The sequence below is a fragment of the Benincasa hispida genome, chromosome 11 (genome assembly GCF_027475165.1).
Source record: "Benincasa hispida cultivar pf3 chromosome 11, pf3_genome.v1.1, whole genome shotgun sequence".
Taxonomy (NCBI): domain Eukaryota; kingdom Viridiplantae; phylum Streptophyta; class Magnoliopsida; order Cucurbitales; family Cucurbitaceae; genus Benincasa; species Benincasa hispida.
In genome coordinates this window covers 57,825,163-57,849,786 of record NC_143488.1, presented here as the reverse complement: position 1 = coordinate 57,849,786, position 24,624 = coordinate 57,825,163, and the positions used below count along the sequence as shown (strand labels likewise).

General features: G+C 33.8%; 1 protein-coding gene and 1 pseudogene across 3 annotated transcripts; one reads left to right on the top strand and one right to left on the bottom strand.

Moving 5' to 3' along the window:
- The first annotated feature begins 622 nt into the window (after positions 1-622).
- On the top strand, positions 623-1,654 carry LOC120089981 (abscisic acid receptor PYL4 pseudogene; annotated as a pseudogene). The gene has a single exon (XR_016524779.1). The product of XR_016524779.1 is annotated as an abscisic acid receptor PYL4 pseudogene (transcript).
- Positions 1,655-9,376: 7,722 nt separating this feature from the next.
- On the bottom strand, positions 9,377-16,607 carry BRCA2B (BRCA2-like B). 2 transcript variants are annotated; one of them, XR_016524778.1, is made up of 19 exons: positions 16,127-16,582; positions 14,770-15,771; positions 14,562-14,686; positions 14,324-14,478; positions 13,927-14,049; positions 13,639-13,836; positions 13,487-13,568; positions 13,360-13,410; positions 13,023-13,098; positions 12,804-12,915; positions 12,644-12,715; positions 12,251-12,446; positions 11,997-12,179; positions 11,633-11,775; positions 11,504-11,566; positions 11,201-11,411; positions 10,920-11,083; positions 10,725-10,814; positions 9,377-9,906 (listed from the first exon to the last, which is right to left on the bottom strand). XR_016524778.1 is itself a non-coding variant. In XM_039050381.2 (19 exons), the coding sequence occupies exons 1-18, from the start codon at positions 16,431-16,433 to the stop codon at positions 10,758-10,760; spliced, it is 3,324 nt and encodes a 1,107-aa protein (XP_038906309.2). In that variant the 5' UTR covers positions 16,434-16,607; the 3' UTR covers positions 9,377-9,906; positions 10,725-10,757. The 2 variants fall into 2 exon arrangements, 1 of the variants encoding a protein (XP_038906309.2); XM_039050381.2 differs by having other exon boundaries at positions 10,920-11,087; positions 16,127-16,607.
- Between the last annotated feature and the right edge of the window lie 8,017 nt (positions 16,608-24,624).

The following is a 24,624-nucleotide window of genomic DNA, read 5'->3' as shown; positions in this document are numbered from 1 at the left end:
TTATGAGAATTTGAATATTTTATTTCAAAAGAAGAAATCATACTAATTATTATTGAATTGAGCTCATTTTGATATTAATGTATATTATTTTAAAATACTAAATGGACTGAACTTCTTTGGTAAGTGAACTTCCAAGTTCAAATGATTTTTTGGTAAGTGAGAGAAATGCTAAAATGATTAAGGAAGAATTACTTTCTCGAAGAAGAAAAAAATTAAAATACATATTTATTATCTGAACTTTCAAGTTTGTGTCGATTTGATCATGAAAATTTAAAAATTCTTTAACAGTTTTTTAATCTTGGTGTCTAATCATTTTCTATTATTTAAAAAGTTTCTAAACTTTTAATATGTATTTCATATTTTATTGAGTTTTCGATCATATGTATTAATAGGTCTTGGATTTAATAAACGTCTTTCTAAATCAATAGTGTATTAGACTCTATAAATTGGAAGAATAGGGTTTTATCCAACACAAAATTCAATTTTATTGTAATAAATGGGTTTGTTAAAACCTAAAGAAAAGGATTGGTAATTTTGTAAATAAAAAGCCAAGAAAGGGTATTTTGGTAATACCATTTGATAAAGTTACTTTGACGCCTGGTATTTATATATCCACGCACATGTATTTCGTCTGTGGTCCAAACGGGAAAGCCAAACGATCGATTGTCGAGAGGGTTGAGCTAATAAATCAACCGCCGGACCCGCCGTTAAGATCGCCGCCGTCCACGGCCGTGGCGGCTGGCAAGTTTTAAATCCTCTCTCTCTCTTCTTAATTATTTTTGTTATTTTTTGATCTCCTGTAGAATTTTTAAAAAGCTACTCTTCACTGGAAATGCTTTCGAAACCCTCTGTATCGTCTGTTCTAATAGACCAAATCAACGGCTCCGATTCAATCACCGCCTCAATCCATTGCCAGAAAAAGGCTCAGAAATGGTTCCAGGTGCCGGAATCCGTAGCCGTTTACCATACGCATGCGGTGGGGCCCAACCAGACCTGCTCCGCCGTGGTCCAAGAAATCGCCGCCCCCATCTCCACCGTCTGGTCAGTGGTCCGGCGGTTCGATAACCCGCAGGCCTACAAGCACTTCGTCAAGAGCTGCCACGTGGTCGTCGGCGATGGCAACGTCGGAACGCTCCGGGAGGTCCACGTCATCTCCGGCCTTCCCGCCGGCTGCAGCACCGAACGCCTCGAGATTCTCGACGACGAACACCACATCCTCAGCTTCAGCATGATCGGCGGTGACCACCGCCTCGCCAACTACAGATCCATCACCACACTTCATCCATCGCCGGCCGACGGCGGAAATAAAACCGTGGTGGTTGAGTCCTACGCCGTCGATACGCCGCCGGGAAATACCAAAGAAGAAACGGTGGTGTTCGTTGATACCATACTGCGTTGTAATCTGCAGTCGTTGGCTCAACTCGCCGAGAATTTGCATAAACGCAATAATCAATCTCCGCCATAAGTTAACTTCGTTGATTTTAACATTCACTATTTTCCTCTCTTCTCTATTTCTTCAAATTTTTGGCTTAATTGTCTAGAAATTTTCAGGGGCTGCCCAAATGCCTTCCGCCCTGTACCTGAATTAATATTTAGAACTTTGTCTCTCTTTTGTTCCAAAATAACAAAATAACTTTGTATTCTTATCATTTTACTTCATCCCATCATATTCAACTCCTTAGATGCAATTTTATTTTTATTAACTTGATAATAGGATTAAAACAAATTCAAAATAGGATTTAAACCATCATTTCACAAACAAAAAACTAAAAACTGTGGTGTAGCTCAAATTATACCTAATCAAATTTTGTCAGGTGACGACGTTATGATAGGACATAGAGAAATAAATGTGGTGGGTAAATTAGAAGGTTCTAGATAGAGGAGGTGAAACTGTTAAGGGCAGAGGGGACAGGTTTCTTTTTCCCTCTGCTTCTTGAATTTGCATGAGGAGTTTATTCATATATGTGTGTGATTTTTTTTTCTTTTTCTTTTTTGTTAAATAATTCTCTGCAATAGTTATTGCTGTGGCTCTATATATTCAAGTTTAATAAGTATTTACCAAAAATTTTTTAAAAGTATTATAAATATTTTAAAATATTTTTTATATTTAAAAAAATTCCTTTTATAAATTAAAATTGATTGATTGAAGTTTTTAAGTTCAGTAACATGTAGGATGAAATAATTCAAAATTTTAATCTAACAAGATGAGATGTTGTCAAATTAATTGAAACAAACATTTAATAAGAAAGTTTTGAAAAAAAAAAAAAAAAGGAGAAAATGGTTGAAATGTGAAGATTTGGATCGGTTTTTTTTTTTTTTTTTAGTCTTTGTCATTGAACTTCCATAGATTGTGAACTCTAAGGGGCCGTTTGGATTAAGATTTTTTCAATGTCCAGGATGTTTGGGAATTATTTATCTGAGAATAAAATTACTGGGAATCAAGCATAGTTATGTTTGATTGTGCATGGGAAAATAATATCTGGAAATAGTATGTGTGGGAATTAAAAAAAATTGAGATTGTGAAAACAAGTCCATGAGGGTTTATGCCCAAAGTGGACAATATCATACCATTGTGGAGATAGTTTGAGGGTCTTGTCCCTATCAAACATTTGTTGAAATGCCTTGAATGCGCTTCGAACAGTTATGACCCTAGGGTTTAGAGTAGTGCGCTATATAAACTTTCTAACCCTAGAGGCGCCGTTATGATGTAATTTTCTGAAAACATTCTCTCTAATAATACTGTTCTCCCTCTACCCGTGGACGTAGCTAACACACTATTAGTGAACCACGTATATCTGTGTGTCGATCTCTCTATCTCTACGTTCCCTTTTTTTTTGTGTTCTTTAATTGTCGATTTTGTAACAATACGATCGTTTAAATTATCTACACGATCGCTGAGCTCCGCTACACGATCGTTACAAAATACTATATGATCACTTAAATTATCTACAATCGTTGGGTAATAATGTAACGACTCGACCCCCTAGGACTTAAGTTAGGCCGTTACTAAATACATGCATGCATGGAACTCAAAACGACACTTTGTTATGGCGAAATAAATGCTAATTAAATAAGGTAAATTCAAAAGACTTTCATTAAATTCAAATACTAAATCAATAATAGGGTACATAAAGGATAATAAATAAATCTGAAAAAACGATTCTTAAAAGTACGTTTTAAACATCAAAATTAAAAATTAAGAGAAACATGAAAAGAACTTTAAATCTCATGAGCGGAAGCATAAAAACTAGTCCCAGTGGCTCGATCACAAATTCCACTTGTCCATCGCCAGTGCATCTCTACCCTTACCTGAAACAACAACATGAGAAAGAATGAGTATAAAATACTCAGTAAGTAACCCCACTACTGGGGTCAGGCTGAGCATCTATGTCCCCTAGATACCCACCTCTGGTGAAACATATAAACTGCTCTAGTCCTCATGGGACACATATGCACATGAAACAAGAAGGAGACTGAGTCATATCCTACTGTAGTTAAGTATGCCCACTACCTCTAATGAATCTCGAAGGAGACACAAATTGGTGAATCCCGAAGGAAACACAAACTGGTGAATCTCGAAGGAAACACAACAACAACAACAACAATAAAACAAAAAAGGAAGTAAATATAATTACATTTAATTCTTTTCCGTTTTATACTATTAAATTCCTTTCTGTTTCAAAATAAAATTAATTCCTGCCATTAATTTTCAATTTGAATTTTAAATTGAATAATTTCACACCAACAATTAAATTCTCGCACTTACACTTGAAGTCCAAAATTTCAAAAATGCCCTCCAACTAATACCAATTACTAAAATTCCAAATTATTGAAATTACATTATTACTAAAAAATGTGTGCGATGTTATATTAAATGCTATACGATCGCCTACCCAATGCTATACAATTGCCTATCAAATGATATACGATCGCTTACCAAATGCTACACAATCGTTGAGCTCGGCTACACGATCACTTAACTCTGCTACATGATCGCTGAGTAATAAAATGTTATACGATCGCCTACCAAATACTACACGATCACTTACCAAATGCTACACGATCGTTTAGCTTTGCTACACGATCGCTGAGTAGTTATACGATCGCCTACCCAATGCTATATGATCGCCTACCCAATGCTATACGATCGCTTACCAAATGCTACACGGTCGTTTACCAAATGTTACACGATCGTTGAGTAACAAAATGCTATACGATCGCCTACCCAATGCTACATGATCGCTTACCAAATGCTACACGATCGCTTACTAAATGCTACACAATTGCTGAGTAACAAAATGTTATACGATCACCTACCAAATGTCATACGATCGCCTACCAAATGCTACTCGATCGCTTACCAAATGCTATACAATCGCTCAGTAACAAAATGCTATACGATTTCACGACTGGAAGGAAGGAAAGTCATGGTAGGAAGCAGAAGAAGAAATGACAACCCACACTTCTCAATGGGTATGCAATTCCTTCATTTATGTGGGAAAAATATACCTAGGAATTGTCTTTTCCAAGATAAATAAACAAATCCCACCAACCAAACATGGGCTTTGTAAACCTATTCCCATTCCCACCTTCTTTTCACTCCAACCAAACGGCCCCTAAAGGGTAAGGATTATTCCCTTTCGTAATCATTTGATTTTTTGTTTTGGTTATTAAAAATTAAGTCTATTTCCTTTCAACTTCCACAATATTATACATATTTTTTAGGTGAAAAAGTTAAAATTCTCGTTTGGTAATAATTTAGGCTCCTTTTGGTAACTATTTGGTTTTTTACTTTGAAAATTAATCCTATTTCATTCACATTTCTTACAATGATTTGTATTTTTCTTGAGTACAATAGTTGAATTCTTAGCCAAATTACAAAAACAAAAACAACTTTTTGAAAGTTACTTTTTTTTAGTTCTCAAAATTTAGTTTGGTATTTTGAACCATCGGTGAAAATTAGATAATAAATAAAGAAATTTGGAGGTAAGAATAGTGACTATATGCTTAATTTTTAAAAATAAAAACAAAAAACAAAATAGTTACTAAACGAGACCTATTTTTAGTTTTTTTAAATTTAAGTCCTATAAACACCAATTTCATCTCTAAATCTTTTGTTTAGACAACAAAATGATAAATTTAGAGGTGGAAAAAGTATTTCTATGCTTAATTTTCAAAAATCAATAATGGTTATCAAACAGAGTGTTAGTGATTGTAGTTTCAAATTTTGTTATAATTTAGTTCGTGAACCTTATTAAATAACAATTTAATCCATCTACTTAAAAATTTTAATGATTTAATTTCTTACAAATGTATTATTAAATTAATTAGGGACACAATATATTTGTAAATTACAAAACTTGAAAATTTACTATTTGGATCAAATCTTTAGAAATTTAAAAGTACTTAAATTAAATGGTTGCCTATTAAAATATAGAAAATAAATGGTTACAAAATTCAAAATGAAAATTTTAGAACAGACTCGTTTAAAAATCATTTGGTTTTTTATTTTTATTTTTGAAAATTAGATTTATGGATACTATTTTCATCTTCAAATTTTTTCTTTTATTTCTACTTTTTAACCAATAATTTAAAAAACCAAGGTAAATTTTGAAAATTAAAAAATATATATTTTAAAAGCTTTGTTTTTATTTTTAAAATTTAGTTAAAAATGGAACCATTAAACTTAAAAAATATGAAAATATCGTAAAAAACGAGAGAGGAGAAAAGTGTCCGAAGATGGGGGAAAGCAAAAGAAGTGTAGAGAAGGCAGTGTCAAAACGACGTCGCTATTGACTGTAGAGATGCATACAGCCACAATATAGCCTGCAAATCTGATACGACAACTCACACAGCTAATACCTGATCACTTTAGAATAGATCAACGTTTTTTTTTTTTTTTTTTTTAAATGTAATTTTTTATTTTCCAGTTTTCAGCTATTTAAAGAAAAAAGGAAAATAATTGAAGAGTGAGAACCCCATGGAGGTAATTGTACAGTCAAAGTCAAACCAAATTTAGGTTCGTTTCAAAGCTCATTCACAGACGTTCCATGATAGCTGGAAGTAGCACGAAAAGAAAAGGTAAAGACTTTTAAATAATAATCAATCATTTCTTATGCAAAATATATGTGGAATGTTTTTATTACAAAGTCAAACGTTGGGCTTTTTGTTTTCAAGTTTTTATATAATTAAATTAACTTTATCCATTAACTTACATTTGTAGGTTGATTAGTAATTTAACATAGTATCGAGACTAGAGATAAATAACCATAAACAATCAGACACTAACACAATCAAACATACCAAAACTTCTCAACAAGACTGAGAGCAGAAAACACCATATAGAAAAACATTTTTTTAGATCAAAGAACAACTTTGAAAAGATGCTATTATTTTAATAGCATGCATGAGCAGATTTATTGACCTCTTGAGAGATGTGACAAAAATGAACAATATTAACAATGTTTCCAACCAAAAGAATGTTCTCAGTTACGATGTTGGTTGATTGATAATATTTTCTTTTATTTTGTTGCATATTTTGTCTCTGACTTGATGTTGGTATTTTTTCCTTATTGGTGACAAATTTGTTGGGGTGATCTTTTCCTTGTTTGGGTTGTTGTCGTTGGTGGTTTTCTTGTCGTTGGTACCTTCTGTTGGTTTTAGGGTAAGTCGTATTCTTGCTTGTATGGATTGATTTATTGTAATTCAAAAGGATTTCGTGTATTCGATGTTACTGCTTAATCAGAGTAAGAAACAAAGCGGTTCTTTGAAGCTTTGGCTAACCAAGTAGTTTCTCCATAGTGTTGTGGTAGAGTGTTGGTTGAGAGTTCTTTCAACTAGTAGGTGAAAAGAGGGTGAAGTCATTGTTGTGGCATCAGACTTAGGGGAGCCTAAATCTGTAGACTCATCATAAACAGTATCAGTGTTAAGGGGAGCCTAACTTGCTCACTAGTATTCAATTATGAGTAAACCAACTTTATGTAATCTTAGTTGAAGTATATGTTGTAAAAACTAAGTTGCATTCTAGTAGATTTCTTTTCACTTAGACGGAAAGCCTCCTAGGTGTAGATATGATTTCACTGAACTAGATTAACAAGTCTCTGTGTGCATCTCCCTTATTCTTTGCTTCTGTCTATTTGCCTTTACTTTTGTCAGTAGCTTTTTTACTAGTTTGTGGTATTATTGTGATTCACTCTTTTTCATCCTCAACGAGAATTCCTAACTCAACAAAAGAAAACCTCTCCCTATTAAGAAGTTTAACAACTTCTGGCGCATTAGACTCCATTTCAGTGAGAGGGTTGTTATCGAATCACATGCGTTTAATCGCACATAAATCTTCCAAAAACGCTTAGGCTTCCAGCAGACTTAGATCACCACCCTTTTGAGTGAATTTGCAGCCTCCAAGAATCGCATTGCCCTCATGGTGATGAAGAATCCAACCAAGCATGCCTCTACCTCTCACCGACAAACAAGACACCCAGTTGCCGAAGGGAGGGCACTTGGGAGGAAGTCAAGAGGACGACTCAAATCTCCCAGCACTGAGAAGCGTCCACTTGCTCCTACCAAACTTATAAACCATAATAATAATAATAATAATAATAAATCACAAATTTAATAGGTTCTGTAGGCATTCAATTGTATGGCTAATAAATCACAAACTTAATTAAAATATTTTAAAATTTATAAACTAATTAAATATTAATATAAAATTTTAAAGACAAAACTTATAATAATAATAATAATATGCGTAAGATATAAAGAATTAGGGGTGGAAGTCGGGGTTTATATTTGAAATAAATGGGATTGGTAAAAGAAAATGTGCGTGAAAACTGAAAAGAAAGGTGCAAGTTGGGTAATGTGGAAGTGTTTTTATTGGCAAATTGTGGAAGGGGATGGGGCTTTGAAAGGGACAGGGATTTGATTTGGAGAGCAACTTGGGGGAATGCTTTTAAATGTCTACATGTATTTGTCTGCTCCACACCACATGAAAGAATTGGGTTACATTGATTTGGATTGTTCAATTGGAATGTGAAAATGTAAAATATATATTTATTTAACATTGAGTCATGACTTGCAACTCACATTCAATATATACTCTGTAAATTAGATTTCAAATACTTAAAAATATAGCTTTTTAAGAATTATTAGAGAATAAATAATAAAAAAATCTATAAAACTAAAACTAATCCATGTATATGATACAAACTAATAGATGTATATGTAATTTTGACCATAAATAGAAATAATATTATGTCAAATTAATATTAAGTTTAGGTTAATTGTTGATAACTCAACCTAAATTGTATGAATCGAGTTGGATTTTTCAAGCCATGAAGTCATTTGAACATCCATAATGAGACAATCTCGATTGATAGTTTTTTACTTTTGAATGTATGAGAGATAAATACCTTAAACTCTTAAAAAAAATCCTTAAAACTTTTTATTTTTAAATTTTTTAATTCACTTTTTTGTGATTGATGGTTTTTTCCCTTTTTTTTCTATGCTTTTGGCCTTGTAGGTTCACCTTTTGTTTTAGGATCAATGGCAAATATAACAATCAAACTCACAGTGTTATATATGTAGCACAATACAAAAGAATTTGCAAATATAGCAAAATTTTGATCAAGCTCTCAGTGATAAACATATCACTAGAATCTATTAGCAATAGAGCCTATCACTAATAAAAGTTTATCAAATCTATCACTAATAGATTTTGCTATGTTTATAATTTTTTTAAAATGTTGCTAAACACTTTAGAGGTTGTTTGAGCCCCGTAATAGAATGGGTTTGCAAGTAATACAATCTAAAGCCCATGAATGTTTTGGACTCAATTTGTAATACCATCCTCATTCTATTTCCATAGTTTTCAAGTCAACCTTCTTTCTTACCGTTTTCACATTTCATGATCTCATTTTTGTTCCACCCTCAATTCCTCACTCATCTCTCATATCCCAATAATTCTGATTACATTCCAACCTCCCAAACAATCTCTTGATTATTAGAGCAAAAAATACTATCTATTGCAATTACCCTTTTTTTTAAAATAATATCTATGAGATTTATGAATTGATAAGTCATTGGTTAAAATGCAATTTCTTCACTCTTTCTTCCAATAATAATCCTTAAATTGAAAACTTATGTTAACAAAGGATGGTATGATTTGTTTTCTTAATCTTTTATTCTTTTAATACAATTATGGTGATGGAAGATTGCGAACGTTCGACCTCTAGAAAGAAAGGTCATGCTGATTACCCTTACTATGCTCATCCTTCCATCAATCTTATAGCTTATTTTTGTGTACTCCAAATACTAGCCATTATTATTTAATGACAATAATAATAATAATAAACAACTAAACAAGTTTTAACACGTCTACTAATTTGAACGCAACTCTATGAATAAATGAAGCTATACTAGGGTCAAAGTTCAAACACCATCTCTGCACTGTTCCACTAAAGCCTTTAAGATTTTAAAGGCTAAATTAAAAATAATGTTAAGTTGTACCAGACATATTTCCAGCTATCTTTCTTTTTACACAAGAAAAATGTGTACATAATTGATATACATCTAATAGAACCAACCCAAGACGTCAGTCCCTTTCCATGTATGGAAAATTTTTGGCAGCTAAATCAAAGAACAAAAGATGGAACTGAAGGATGAGCCACAAAAAGTTTTACTTAAATGCCACAGACGCCAGTCCTTTCCCACTTTAGCCCACAGGGCAAAACGACCTGCTCTATCTGTATTCAATGCACATGCTCAATTGCCAAATCTTGTTAATAAGACAGCAGGATTTATAGCTAAAGCCACATGAAAAGAATTTGCAATTCATGAAGAACTCCATGCGCCTTTTCATCCCATTCCCGTGATAAAGACCTTTTCTTTCTCTTCCTTTTTGGCAAGGATCTGCAAAGGGCATCGTAATTTTCAGAATATTGATCAAGGCTTTAAAGGAGAATCTCCAATTTTGGTCTATATGTTAAATCAACAGTAGTCTAAGTTAAGGAAATTTTGAGCTTTATAAACATTTTTGTGCTCTTGTAAAACTAAAACAGCGTGAATAGCTTATGTCTCAATGATTTTAAAAATTAAGCTTATAACCAATACTTGCGCTTATGAGTTTCTTTGTTTTATTATTTATTTTCTAAAATTGTATTCAAATTTCAAGTCAATTTGAAAACTATAATAGTTTTTAAAACTTGTTTTTTTATTTTTAGAATTTAAATAGAAATTCAAATATTTCGTTTAGAGAAAAGTAAAAATCATAGTAAAATTGTGAGTAGACAAGAATACATTTCAGAAATAGAAAACTAAAAAAAAAAAAAAATATATATATATATATATATATATTTTTATCAAATTAGGCCTTAACTACAGCGTTATTTCAAGTACGATTAAAAGCTGAACAATACACCAAAGATATAAATGCATAACTTTTCTATTTGTCTTGTTCATCAAATTTGAAGATTATAAACTAATAAATAAAATTTAAGACTATTTTATGTATATTATAGATACAAGTTTAGTCTTTTAAAATTTTTTAGTTGCACAATAAAGGATGGTGAAAATTCAAACCTTTAACCTTTTGGTTGAGATTATAGTACTTTAATCGGTTAAGTTGGGCTCAAGTTGACATTGACTACAAAGAAAGTTGTATATTTTGATATTAATTACTTCCTCACCTCTTGTTCTATGAAAATAAAAAGGTGCACAGGGACTCTTACATTAAATCAGGTCTGATCAGCTCCTTTCTCCATCTAGCCTTTACGATCATCAATCATAAATAAAATCTTCTTCCTGAGATTCTTAATAATCTGAATGGAAGAAACAAGGACGATGGATTAATTCAGAGAAACCAATCATCAGTGAAGTATACCATAGAACCAAAGTTTTCCGGAGTTCAATAATAGAGTACAAACTGAGTTAGAATTCTCTGCCCATCTTTTAGCAGAAACTCCAGCATTTTTCATGTGAGAACAATCCGTAGAATCAAAATTCAAAAAGTATGACGTATTTTCCGTTGCTTCTGCTACCCAGAGATGATTTATTTGGTCCTTTGGTCTCTTTATAAGATTGCAGAAACCTGCCTGAAGGAAGATTTGATCTAACAGTAAAATTAATGCTAACTATATAATTAGGTAATGATGCACTTTGGATTTGAAAAAATAATAAGAAAGGAAAAGAAAAAAGGGTTACATACAGTGGAACCGATGAGGTTGCAGTTCATTGGCACAAATGACTCATCATCCGCATACGGTGAGCAGAAACTAATAGCAAGCGGTGAATTAGATATGCCTTCTGAATGTGACTCAGATAGAGAACCATCTGCCACAAATATCCACTGTTTCTTCTGTTGAGCAGTAGTAAAAACTTCTCCCACATGTACAACAATTGCTACAACATCAAATTCACTGCATATAAAAGGACAGGATGTTAGGGATACCACACAAAATGTCTAAAAAATTGAATGATGCCTTTTAAAGAATTTAGTTGCAAGCTTTACCTGGATAGAGGAACTTCCCCCAAATTTGATAACAAAACGGATTTCCGGGGGTTATAAAAGGGCCTGCAGCAGAAAAGGCATGAGTTTGCAGCTCAATTTTACCAAAACAAGAGACATGCAAAGACGTACTCAAAGCATTTCATGGACTGGGGAGATAAAGACTGCCATTTGGTGGTTGATCCTTTTGTTTGCAAGTAAAGAATGTCCGCATCGCAATTTATTGGCACAAGTCCTCCAACAGCATATGCCTGGCCCTCGACCAGCTCGAGTTGCTATCACATTGTTTAAGTATATTCAGTTAGATACTTGTAAGGCAAATAAATCTTGCTTGTTCGTCATAGACACAAGGCAATTGAACTCGAGAAAAAAATTAAGTAAAATCATCCATTGGTGGAGAAAGTGTACAAAGGAAAACTCAAGTGGTAGATGACTCGAATGGAAAAGAAAATTGACATGAGAATCGATAGGACAAAGACCAAATGATTGGATTCACCTGCTTCTCTGATGGATTCCAGATTGTAATCAAGCCCTCCTTCCTATGGGTTTTTCTTTGGTTGCTTTTGCTTGTAAGTCCAACCACTCTCACTCTCATAAATGGAGTGACATCTCTCCCACTTAACCCAGCATCTGCCAATGCTTTCTCGATTGATTTTTCCATGTCTGATTGCCTGATTGCCTAAAATTTTAAAGGCGTGTTTAACAATCTGATTTAACCTGTCCCACAAAATAAAGTAAAATAAGAATAACCTCTATTTTAGCTTGGTAGCTCGCAAAAGAAGTCAACTGTTCAGGACTCATCTCTGCCATTAAAAGTTCAGGTTCGGCCGCTGTCTCGAGGATCTTAAAGAGCTTTGCCCCTTCTTCACTATCGCTCTCATTGTAGATACTACTCTTTGTCCCTCTCTGGAATTCAGAAACAATACCATCTACGATAGCTGTGCGCCTACAGTCAAAGCATCATTCAACCACAATACAAAGTTAACAAAACCTCCCTATTGCATCTGCAATTCTTGAATTCGATCTTTTATACTAAATCATATTCAATCTCTAACTTATAGCAGACAAACTAAAGTAATACATGGTCAATATTGTCCGTGTTAAAACAAAGAATTTGAAAGAAACACAGCTTGGGGGATCCACCTCTGGTCATATAATTGCCCGATCTTCATCTCCATCCTCTCAGTTCTTACTATGGATGCCCCATCACCTAACCTATATCAATCATGGCAAAGTTAGGTATCAAGATTATAGCATTGATAGCATTTCATACAGAATAGTCGACAAACTCATCTTGAATTACCTCTCCTTATAAAGAACAGGGTATTTCCGTGAGACTCCAACCAAGGTCCAAGGAACTGGACCCCCACTGCTCTTGATGCACTTAAAGGATAATGGGACACCGGCATTTTTGCCTGCACAGAAAATTGAAGTGTCGAGCATGCTTAAAACAGTAAACTATAGGCTCGAGTTGTCTGAAGTAGACAATTGGCATTATCAACAGAATTTCTGAACCACTCACAGAATCCCAGTCTATCCGCCCAATGAGCTCTATAAGTTCCATTTATATGCAACGTCAAATAAACAGTCTCTGACATCTGTAGTTGATGATGAAAGGCTCAAATGGTCAGGAATAATACAGCAAGTCTAAACCAGGAATAGACAAATAGTTGATTTTCATATTAAAAATTGTTTCTTCATGGTCCTTTTATGTTTATCATATCCTCAGTACAAGGGCTTCTATTATGAAACATTATCAAAGTATAGAAATTAAAATGAAATAATTTGAAGCATTAACACCAACGTGGAAAGTATAGGAACTAAATATGTGATTTAATCAAGAAATAAACAAAAACAACCTCAAGAGGTGAAACAGGCCCGATCCAACCACACAATCTTGCTCCCCATATCTTCAAAAGAAAGGCACGACCGTAAGCTGGAAGCACTTTCAATGAATAAAGGATTGGACAATTGATAGATAATTACCCGGAGTTTCTGTCCCACAAACAGTTTTCCCATAAGAAGTTGCTTTGACAGCGGCCCATCCAAAAGAGCATCAATGGAATACCTACCGCATCCAATATCAATGCCAAAGAACTAAAATATGTAATGAAAGTTCTATGGGGTCAGTTCCATACCATCCATCAGTCAGTTCAACTTTTGCCCCTTCACCATGTTCAAGCTCGTTGATCATGGATGAATAAACTTGGGCCCTTGATTTGCAATTTGAGTGAATAGCTGAAATACATAAAACTAACAACATTGATGGTGGTGCATCTCCTTCTAATATTCTCTTTATTGCAGAACGGTGGCCTTGATTGACTTCTCTTTCATACCTGTCAACCGTTAAATAATTTATTTCACTCTTTTTATAAACATGGGGTAGTTCTATTCTATCATAATTCAGTATAAATGCAATCATTCACCTATATTTTAATTCCTCGAGAACATTGGAAACTGCCAAAAATTTTCTATTTGATTTGACGGGGCTTTGCCTCTCATAACAGGCCAGTTTCCAAACAATCCACTTGTAGTGATTTGTGACCCACCTAAACAGCCAGAAGTGCCAAAGTTAAACCCATACCGAAGAAATTGAGAAAACTCAATATGGAGCAAGAACTGATCATATATCTCATATATCTCCCTCTGCAAACAGTGAGGCTATTAGGCTAAGCTACTCCAAGGTCCAAACTTCTCATGCACCCACAAGGGTAACAAAGAAATTCTTCATTGTGACCCGAATTGCATTTGGTTGGATTGCACCCTCTCATAGTAGTGTGTGTAAGGATTACAACAAGAAGAGAAAAAGTCAGAAAAATTTACAATTCAGAAGCATGTTGCAGAGAAGCTCCAGAGTCAGCTAACATATGACGAAAAGCTTCTACTCCAATACAATGTGTGCCAGAGTTGTCAGGAACTTTATATTTCTCTGCATTTTCTGCTTTGATCTTTCTGACTTCATCTGACAAGTAATCCAACTAATTCACCATAGTTGAAAATATTGTCTCAGTATCAAAATTCCACAGAAAAAAATAGGTGTGCTGGTCTTAGATCTACGTACCTTGTCATAGTTTGATGGAGGTTTTCCAAAATACTCCTTGATATACACCCTTGAAGTTTGATGTGGATACCAAGTGGAAACCCTTCTTTTGCAACTGAAGTTATTAGACGACGAAGTAGATAAACCTGGTCAAAAATATAATCAAGAATCCACAAAAATATTGAAACTAACGACTAAGTTGAGAAAAGGCTAAAGAAGGTAAGCTGACTTGTGGTAACAAGTGATGCATTTTTATTCAAGGGAGTGGAGAACTTGGAATTCCGGGGCCTTTTGAATGGAGATATAGAACTTGTACCCCAAAGCTTCCTCTTCTCGTTATTACTAGCTCTATCACTTCTACTTCTTGAGTCAACAATATTTGATATATCATTTAGCGGCCCACCAAATGACCGCTCACCTAAATGAATCCCTGATCTAATTCTATTTTCAGAAGCATTCTCTACTATAGTACTCGGCTCTCTAGGCTGGCTGCCTAAAGTTTCTGGCAAACAGGTTTTACTGTTGTCAAACCTACTGATACTTTCTTCTTCAGCTGCATCGAATTTCTTCATCAAATTACTACCTAATATACTTTTTGACTTGAATGAAGATTGCATAACTCTTGAAGATGATTGTAGTGGGGAAACAAAGCTTTTGGATGTGTGTTTAGTAGTTGACTCTTCCTTGCTGAAGGAAGGAGTGTGAAAAACATGTTTCCCAATCGACGGTGTTGCATCTCCCGTATTCCTCTTATAGCAATTCATGTCCCCTTCATCCAAGAAACTTCCCAACTCTGGGTCACCAAGGAGGCTTCTTGCACGTTCTAGTGCATCACTTGAAACAGATAAGGATCTTCCCCCGGCTGTATGAAACTTTATTGGAGGAGGCTTGGGAGCCTGATTAGGCAATTCAATTTGTCTAAATGACGGGCTAGCATGATTCTCTAATGAACTTCTTGAAAAGCAAGTATTAGAGACCAAGGGAGAGATGGAAACTGATGCACCGCTCATGTTCTCCATACCACACACACCTTTTGATCCCAAAAATCCCCCTTTCACATCGTATGGACTGATAGCTTGTCCGAAGCTTTGAAAATTGGAACAAGTATCACCTTCTTCCAGTCCCAACAATGTCTTGGCTCTAAGAAGACCTTCAGAAGATACGTTGACCGATTTCCCAGAGCCTGTTTGAAAGAGAGAATTGGTGAAATTACCTGCACTATGCAATTGACCTGCACGAATTGAAATAGTAGAGATTTATCCATCACGGATAAGCACTCTAATTACAGAAAACACACGAATTTCGCTCGTAAGTTTGAATGGACTATAAATTAAAAGTAAATTGGTAGACTGAAGTTAGTGAATATCAGAGATGGAATGTGAACCAAAATTGCTAACTGCATAAATTTTGAATGAGCAACAGTACGCAATCAAATTGAGAAGTTCTACACAGGTCATCCAAGTTGCATTGCACTCGAAGACTTGGGCAAAGTACAAATATGTGTGGATATTAACCGTACGGAAAGCAAGGCAGATTAGGTATTTATAGCTAAAGCCATTGATGGAATTAAGAGAGTGAAGAAAAACCTATATCTGGAGCGTTATCGTCGGCAAGCAGAGATAAAGCCTTATCGATTGAAGACTGTTTAACAGAAACCGATTTTCCCAATCCGGTTCGGAACATCGGAGCGCCGGCACCCGCATCCTCGGGATTTTGCATGAACCTAGAGCAAAGCAAGAGGTCAGCCATGGATGGGAGACGGGCGACGGAGGTGCTGTTACTCCGAGAAAGAGAATCATTTTGTTCGCATAAGGATTTGACTTCGAGACGCTCAGCGGAAAGTTCCCACCGGAAATTGTTGCCGGCATCAGAAGAAATCTGCCACGACGACATGCCCCGTCGCAACGTAGGACGCAGCGGAGTTTGCGTCGCCTTTGGCCCTTTAAGCTCAGTCTGTACAATTCTTCCAAAATGTTTCCCGAATAAGTGGCGGGAAATTTCGCAACCAAGGAGGGAAGAATATCCGACGGGGGAATGGGTTAAACGTTAGAATCACGGAACCTTAGCAAAAATAAATAGATATTGTTTTTTGGGCTAATAATAGTAGATTTTAATTTTTCATTTACCTTTCATTCGTAAAAATATTAAAATGAATTAAAAATAAAAATAAACAAATTTATAAAATTCTAAACTATCTCGAGCCATATAAATAGAATTACAATTGACTTATTGAGAAATATTCGTAATTACACTATAATTACAATAAACATCCGGAGATTGTCGACGTTTCTCTTAGTTAAGTTCTAAGCACCACGACGACTTCTTCTCCGACCAAGTCACAACCATTATTCTTTTCGAAATCGGCTCCTTCACCAATTGTGGCAACACCTCCGACTTCAATTCTATCTTCATCCCCTGCTACATGGCTCTATCTCCTTTCACCAAAACTTCACCACCAACTTTGGATTCAGCTCCTTATCCATTGACTTCATTTATTGCTCCTTCGGAGCCACTAATGATCACTCCAGTTCCATCTTCTTCTGTCTCAACTTCTCCGACACAGGCTCTGTCGTCGACTTCAACCCTAGCAATGGTGTTGTCATTAATAGAATCATTGTCTCAGAATCTATCATTGCAACCATAATTTCCTTCACTCTACTACTTCAAATGTGATTAGTTTGTCTTTACTTTTCACTCTACTGCTTTAAGGAAGCCATCGACACAAAGAAGAAGATGGAGGAGGGCGTACAACGTTGTTGGGTTAAGATAACTTAAGTCTTTTTGGAAAAAAAAAATTATATTAACTAGGAATATGATTTTCTAATTTAAAACATGGGAGATATTTTATTTAAAAATAAAGATTTATAATAAAAGAAACGTGCAAAGGAAAAAAATAGCTACAATGTAATTCAGATGAGTGAAACTTCTTGCAATATTTTCGATGAGATATGTACGTAACCTACAAATACACTGTAATTAGTTTCAAAACTATGCCCAACAAATAAATGCAATTGAAAATTAATTAATCAAACTATCTAAATCGCTATTGAACTTACTCAAAATTCCTGTAACAATACTTGTTCTTGCTCTAGACCCAAAACATCGGTTTGGAAAATGAGGAATAAACTGATAAAAACTTTATCTAAATATATGCATTCGTGAAGAAAGAAACCGATTTAGATTGGAGTATGAAAATCTCAATTAAAAATCGTCAACGAAATTACTAACTAATGATGATGTGGTGTTGATGTCAAACGGGAAAATCTCGTGAACAAATGAGAAACAAACAATATTTGACGATGATACATCCTTCCTTGATAGAATATGTCAAGGTGGGTTTAAGACCCAAGGGAAACGAGTTAATATCAATACTGTCTATATGCTTGACCTACCTTTTCACAGTTGCTCTATAGGGATCACTTAGTGTCTATATGCTTGACCTACCTTTTCACAGTTGCTCTATAGGGATCACTTTAGAAAGAACAAACTTTGCAACTTAAACTCTTGGTCGATGGTCGACTAAGTCGAGCCTTCATCTATACACTAGTAGATTTGATCAATTAAGTCAAGCCTCCAAAGTAGACCTGTTGTCAATGAGAATAAAAAATAAAATCAATAAAAATAATTAAATTGAAAAATTAAAATTAAAGATAAGATCAAATATGATAGTTGAAAAAAAATTACAGATTTGTTTAATTCAAAAATTTACAAATGTTATAATTAGTTGTAATGTAACTATGAACGCATTTTAGGATTAAAGAAAAGTGGGAAGATCATTTTGCATAAGCAACTCTTCAATGTTTATAAACAAATGCTTTGCTTCTCTTCCACTAATTTCACAACCCTGTAGGCTGAGACTTATAATCGAACAACGTATTTAAAGGTTACGTATTTGAATCTTCGAGCTTAATAAGGAAACCTTTGATGTCTTTGGACGAGTCTAATAAGAAAATGAGAAAAAGTATCTTTTTAGTCCCAAGTTTTTAAGAATAAGTACAATTAGGCCTTGAGGTTTTAAAATAGTCATTTTAATCTCCAAAATTTGAAAAATAAGTTTAAAAGATCTTGAAGCCTATATTCCTCATCTGACTACGATTTTTTTTTTTAGATATGACCTAACGTTTTTAAATTAGAAAAATAAGAAGAATGATCAAGTTCGAAAATAATATGGATTTTCAAATTATTGACAAAAATGGGGTACATAGGAAATTTTTTTTAAAAATAGGTAGGAATGGAAAGTAATGACAAAAATAGGGTAGTTTTGGTATTAAGTAAAATCATGTATGGGGTGCACGATTAGCATTTAATCCAATCAGTACCATGTCGGCTCAGTTGGTGGACCGATCGAAGAGAGACTCGTGGACCAGGTTCACGATTTTTTTAAAAAATTCGATTGACTAATTATTTTTTTAATCAAAGATGTATAACAATATTAAGACTCGTGGACCGAGTCCACAAATTCCTTTATTATTAAACTTAATTATATATTTAATCTACGATGAAAATATAATTATTCTGCACCCATATTAAAAAAAAATGTCATGATACTAAAGAAGATTTACAATTAGTTATTTAATTTGAAAATAAAAGTTTACATGAAATTTAAAGACGACCCCTAGCCTTTACCCTACATAGGGTTGTCTTCATGTGTCTTTAAATTAGCTTCACCCTGTTGTCTTCATCATCTACAATGAATACATCTTCAATGTCAGCAACATTGAGTCGTATTGTTTGTTGAATAATACTTTCTATGTTGACCAATGTTTTGGTGACACATTGAACCCAACTCTGGTAAATTGTGTTGTATTGAATATTGTTATACATCTCCAATAAAATTATTCTATACGATGAAAAAAATAAATATTAAACAATATTCATATCATATATTTGGAAAATGTCTTATTTTAAATCTCTTACCATGCAGTGAGCGTCGTCGGGTGTGATAAATTGCCCCGTGATTGAATTTTACTACGGAAAGTATTGATACAGCTGGTCTATCTATTATTTCTCCCTGTGCACAACGATCATGTCGTCCATGCTAGTAGGATATATATTCTGTGTGAATTTGATGCCAGCCTTGGTCGTGCTTACCTCTCAAATCAATCTGGTGTAGTGCTGGGAGTGTATAGCATGATGAATATATCGCTTGTCGCAAACCAAACTGTCTCAACACACGATATGGATGATGCCACTCTACTATATGGAAGCATATAAGAGGGATAGCGGTCAACCAGATATCTTCAACATTACAACAGTAATCAGGTAATGATGACCAAATATCTTGTGTATATGGCGTCTAATTAATCTGACAAAAAAAAAAAGAAGATAATTATATACCCAAAATGTTTTAAATGTTCATTTATATATACATTTGTTATCTGATTGTGCATCAATCTGTCAAATATTTTTCGATATACTAGCAACATATTTGCTGATTGTTCAGAGGCAACTAATACACCATTTCATCAAAAATTATAAAAAGTACAATTATTTTATATTAGTACATAAAATGATAACGAAATAAATATATAAATGAAATAATACATGACCCTGAGTGGACGATGACCTGGGTGTAACTGGACTTGTGGTGCTATAAATTGAAATCTATCATAAGCCCATACCTGTAGTAGTATCAGCGGCCCCGCTATTGCCAATGTTTGTGCATTGGTAGCCCGACAAAGTTCTTTATAAAGCCATGCAAGACATGCACCACCCCACGAGTACACAGCATGCTCGAAATCAGACAGTAGCGGGAGAAACATGAGATGTACTAGAGCGTTCGACTTGTCAACAAACAAAAATCATCTAGTAAGCTGCATAATGTATGCTCGTGCATACTATGTACGCTAATGTCATCGGCATCATGAGGTAATTTTGGAAACTGGGACGCCAACCACGGGATACTCAATCTTGAGCCTTTCAGATCATCTGGACCTAAGAGCTCGTCACAAACATTCTTCCACTCATATTGTAATGAACTTGTCAATGGTTCTCCGTCCACTCGTAACCTAAACTGAATGGCAACATCCTGCAACCCCAAGAAAACCTGCATGTGCAACGTAGGGAATAATACGTTGATAAAATGGGATAATATATTGTGTAGATGCCTCCATTTTCCGACAACTCAAAACTACGGTAGAAGAACTATCTCATATCGATTGTGAACTATGCATATTTTGTTGATAGAGTTGTACAGGATTAAAAGGACCAGACTCCATTAGCTCAGAAGTTCAAATTACATTACATAATAAAATCTATCACATAACAAAATCTATTTCCTAAGAATGAATAAGATAAAATAAATTCATTAAATAAAAAGTACAATTACATAAAAAATATAAGTATATAAAAGATACAATTACATAAAAAATAAACGTACATAAAACCATCACAACCATCCTTCCTTCCACTGTTTACAATTTTTATACAACAAGTTTTAAATCTTCTTTAATATTAAATAACATTCATTTCTGTATTAAACTAAAATTATCTACACATATACTTCTTTTCTCTAAAGTTGACCCTTGTTCACATGTTGAATTAGTAATTTTCTAATCTATTTGGGTGAACATATCCGACGGTACCATCTCAAGATCATATTTCCCACTTCTATCATTTCCAAATAATTCATCAAGTTCAACATCAATATTACTGTCTCTATCATTTATCATTTCCAAGTTTAAGAATAACTAAATCTTCACGCATCGACATATTTATTATGATTTTTTCAACTGTTATAGTTGAAAAAAAATATGTGTTAATATGAAAAAAAAAATTATTTCTTCCTTTATAAGAAATCCAAATATTTTCTTAAATTAATCCAACAAATAACCCAACAAAGTCTAATTTCTAAGTTCAACATATAAACCCAAATCTAATATCCACATATTATACATTTAAATCAGCCCAAATGCAAACAAAATGATATATATATATATATATATATATATATATATATATATATATATATAAAGCAATCTTCATTTTTATAAACAAATACATATAAATAGCCCAACAAAATCCAATTTCTAAGTTCAACCTATAAGATCTAAAGATTGTATATTTAAATCAACAAAAATCTAAGATCCATAAACTATACATTTAAATCAACCTAAATGCAAACAAAATGATATATATATGAAGCAATCTTCATTTTTATAAACAAATACATATATTGAGAAAAAATAAAGATTTTTTTTTACCTAAGATGGACGATGACAAATATTGGAGACAACGGATGGTAAATCGGCTCACGACGGCAACAACAAGAAAGGAGAAAAAGGTAATCGTAAAGACGGTGGACGACGGTGGATTTGGTGACTGACGGTAATGGGGGAAGAAAGGAGAAAAATGTCTCGGATGGGGGAAGAAGAAGGGGCTACGACGTTTGAGGGACCACTAAGTCGTGTACCTGGTAATCGTGGACCCGATCCACAATTATCTCGGTCAACGCTACATGACTGCCACATTGACAATTTGTGTATCATAGGGACTCATGTACCGAGTACACGACTTAGTTCTAATCGTGTACTTATACACTATTAAAAAACCTATTTTTGTCAATGTTATCTATCCAATCCTATTTTTGTTAATAATTATTTAAATAACATTATTTAAAAAAAGATTATAAGAAAAACGAGAATCTCTCTCGTTCCTCTCTCTTCTCTATTCATCCTCCACATTCCCTCTTCATCTTTCTCTTTCTCTCCTTGTTCTCTCGATTGTTGGGCCACAAAGCCGTTAAAATTTTCAGCATCTTTCTGTACTCACTTAAGCCGCCGTCCAGTGAGATAAACAGCTCCAAATTGTTCCAAAAATTTACAATTCTTCAAGAACATAAACACAAATCAGAGACAATCCATTTCCAGTTGTAGTATGTTTTTTGGATTATTTACACATGTTTTCGACCTTTGACTTATTGTAACATTTTTTATTGTTAATTTCGAACCTTTATTTTTTTGTTGATAAGTACTATATATCATTGATAATTGTATGTTTAGAATTTGATAATTTGTTGAGCATTTTGTATGCATTTTATGTGCATATTGTTTTATTTTTGTTATGTGAAGCTCAATAATTTTATTTATGTTATATAATGACCTTCATAAAATTTTCTGTTTTTGGGCATTTTGGCAATTTGGACAATAGATAATTGTAGATTTGAAAGATCATAAAATTAATTTTAAGTTTTTGTTTTCATTGATAAATAATTATTTTTGTTTTTAAAACTAAAATTGAATCATAACAGCACCACACTTAATTGTAGGTTTGAAGACATGTTTTTTTAAACAATTTGGAAACGGAAATTTGAAGATTTATAAATTCACATTCATAAAATTTTCTAAGTTTGGCAATTTCCATAATAATAAGTGTAGAATTGATCAATTCAAATTGCAGAATATTTCCATAATAATAAGTAAAAGGATTCTTTTTTAAGAAAAAAGAAATTATGATGTTTTCATTCACTAGCCACTTCCAAGTACATAATTGATATGCAATGAGTAACTTTTCTACCTAATATTATTATTTTTGGGTTAAAGTAAAATTTTGATCCATATATTTCAAAATTTTCCAATTTTAATTTTTGTACTTTAAAAAAAAAATCTTTAATTTAGTTATTCAAATTTAGTTTTGTTTAAATTAGTTAAATAATATAATAGGTTATTAAGCTTTTATAAATCATAATTTTCCTTACTATAAGCATTCACCTAAAAATGGTATTTTCAGTTATTATAAGATTCCACCTAGAAATGGTTGGAGATTAGATGGGGAGGGTCCATATGAACCTTTGAGTTAATACTTATTGGGAACAAGCATTTGCCTTTTAGGTTATTCCAACAAGTGAGGAATGTGTAGGACAATAAAATAATACAAAACCATCAATACTTGGGTTTATTGTTGGAGTGGTCGTTATATATATAGGATTTAGTATTAGCTCTTAATGTACCTTCAAAATTTTAATCAATATTAGCTCTCATAGTTTTAGGAACAATTTCAACATATTTCCTATCTTTGAATATAGAAAACGAAGAACTATTTACCATCATACAAATCATTACCACCTTTTAGGGAAAACTATTGGTAGTTGTACCTCTTTCCCTAAATAATCATCTTAGAAAAGCAATAATCGCTTATTAGAAATCAGATTAGGCAAACGAACATCATTTGACTTATTTATGAGAATGACTTATGTTGTCGCGAGAGCACATGAATGGATAGATGGACGTTTGCCATCCTTTGTAACATGCTTAGGACGACCAGTCGACTGATGCCTACTCAGTGTGTTGATGTCGAAGAGATGGTGGCAATGTTCCTCCACATATTGCCCACGACGTTAAGAATCGAATAGTTCGAAGACAATTTGCACGGTTTGGTGAAACTGTTTCATGACATTTCAACTTCATCCTTGCTGTAGTGCTATAACTTCATGAGATACTGTTAAAAAACCAGAGCCCATCACAAATGACTGCACTGATGAGAGATGGAAATGGTTTGAGGTATTTGATCGGTTTTATAAATACATGGTCAAATACTAAAGGACTTTTTTTCAAGAAACCACAAACTTTAACTTATTTGTGACGTATGAACTCAAACAGAATTGTCTGGGTGCTTTGGATGGCACATACATCAAGGTAAATGTTAGTGCAACCGATCGACCACGATATCATACCAGGAAGAGTGTGATAGCCACAAACGTGCTTGGTGTGTGTTCTCCAAATGGAGAGTTCATATTCGTTAGCTAGGGTGGGAAGGGTCCGCAGTCGATTCTAGGATGCTTAGGGATGCGATTTCTTGACCTACTGGATTGAAGGTCCCAAAAGGTATATGGAACTTTCCAGGACAACATTTTTTGTGTGCAAACTCGAATATCTTGTCAACTAACTATTTATATAACCTGTATAGGTTATTACTGCTTATGCGATGCTGGATATCCCAATGCTGAGGGTCTCTTGGCACCATATAAGGGAGAACGATATCACCTTTCAGAATGGCTTGGTGCTGGAAATACACTGACTCATCCAATGAAATTTTTCAACATGAAACATTCATCTGCTAAGAATTTCATAGAGAGAGCGTTTGGTGT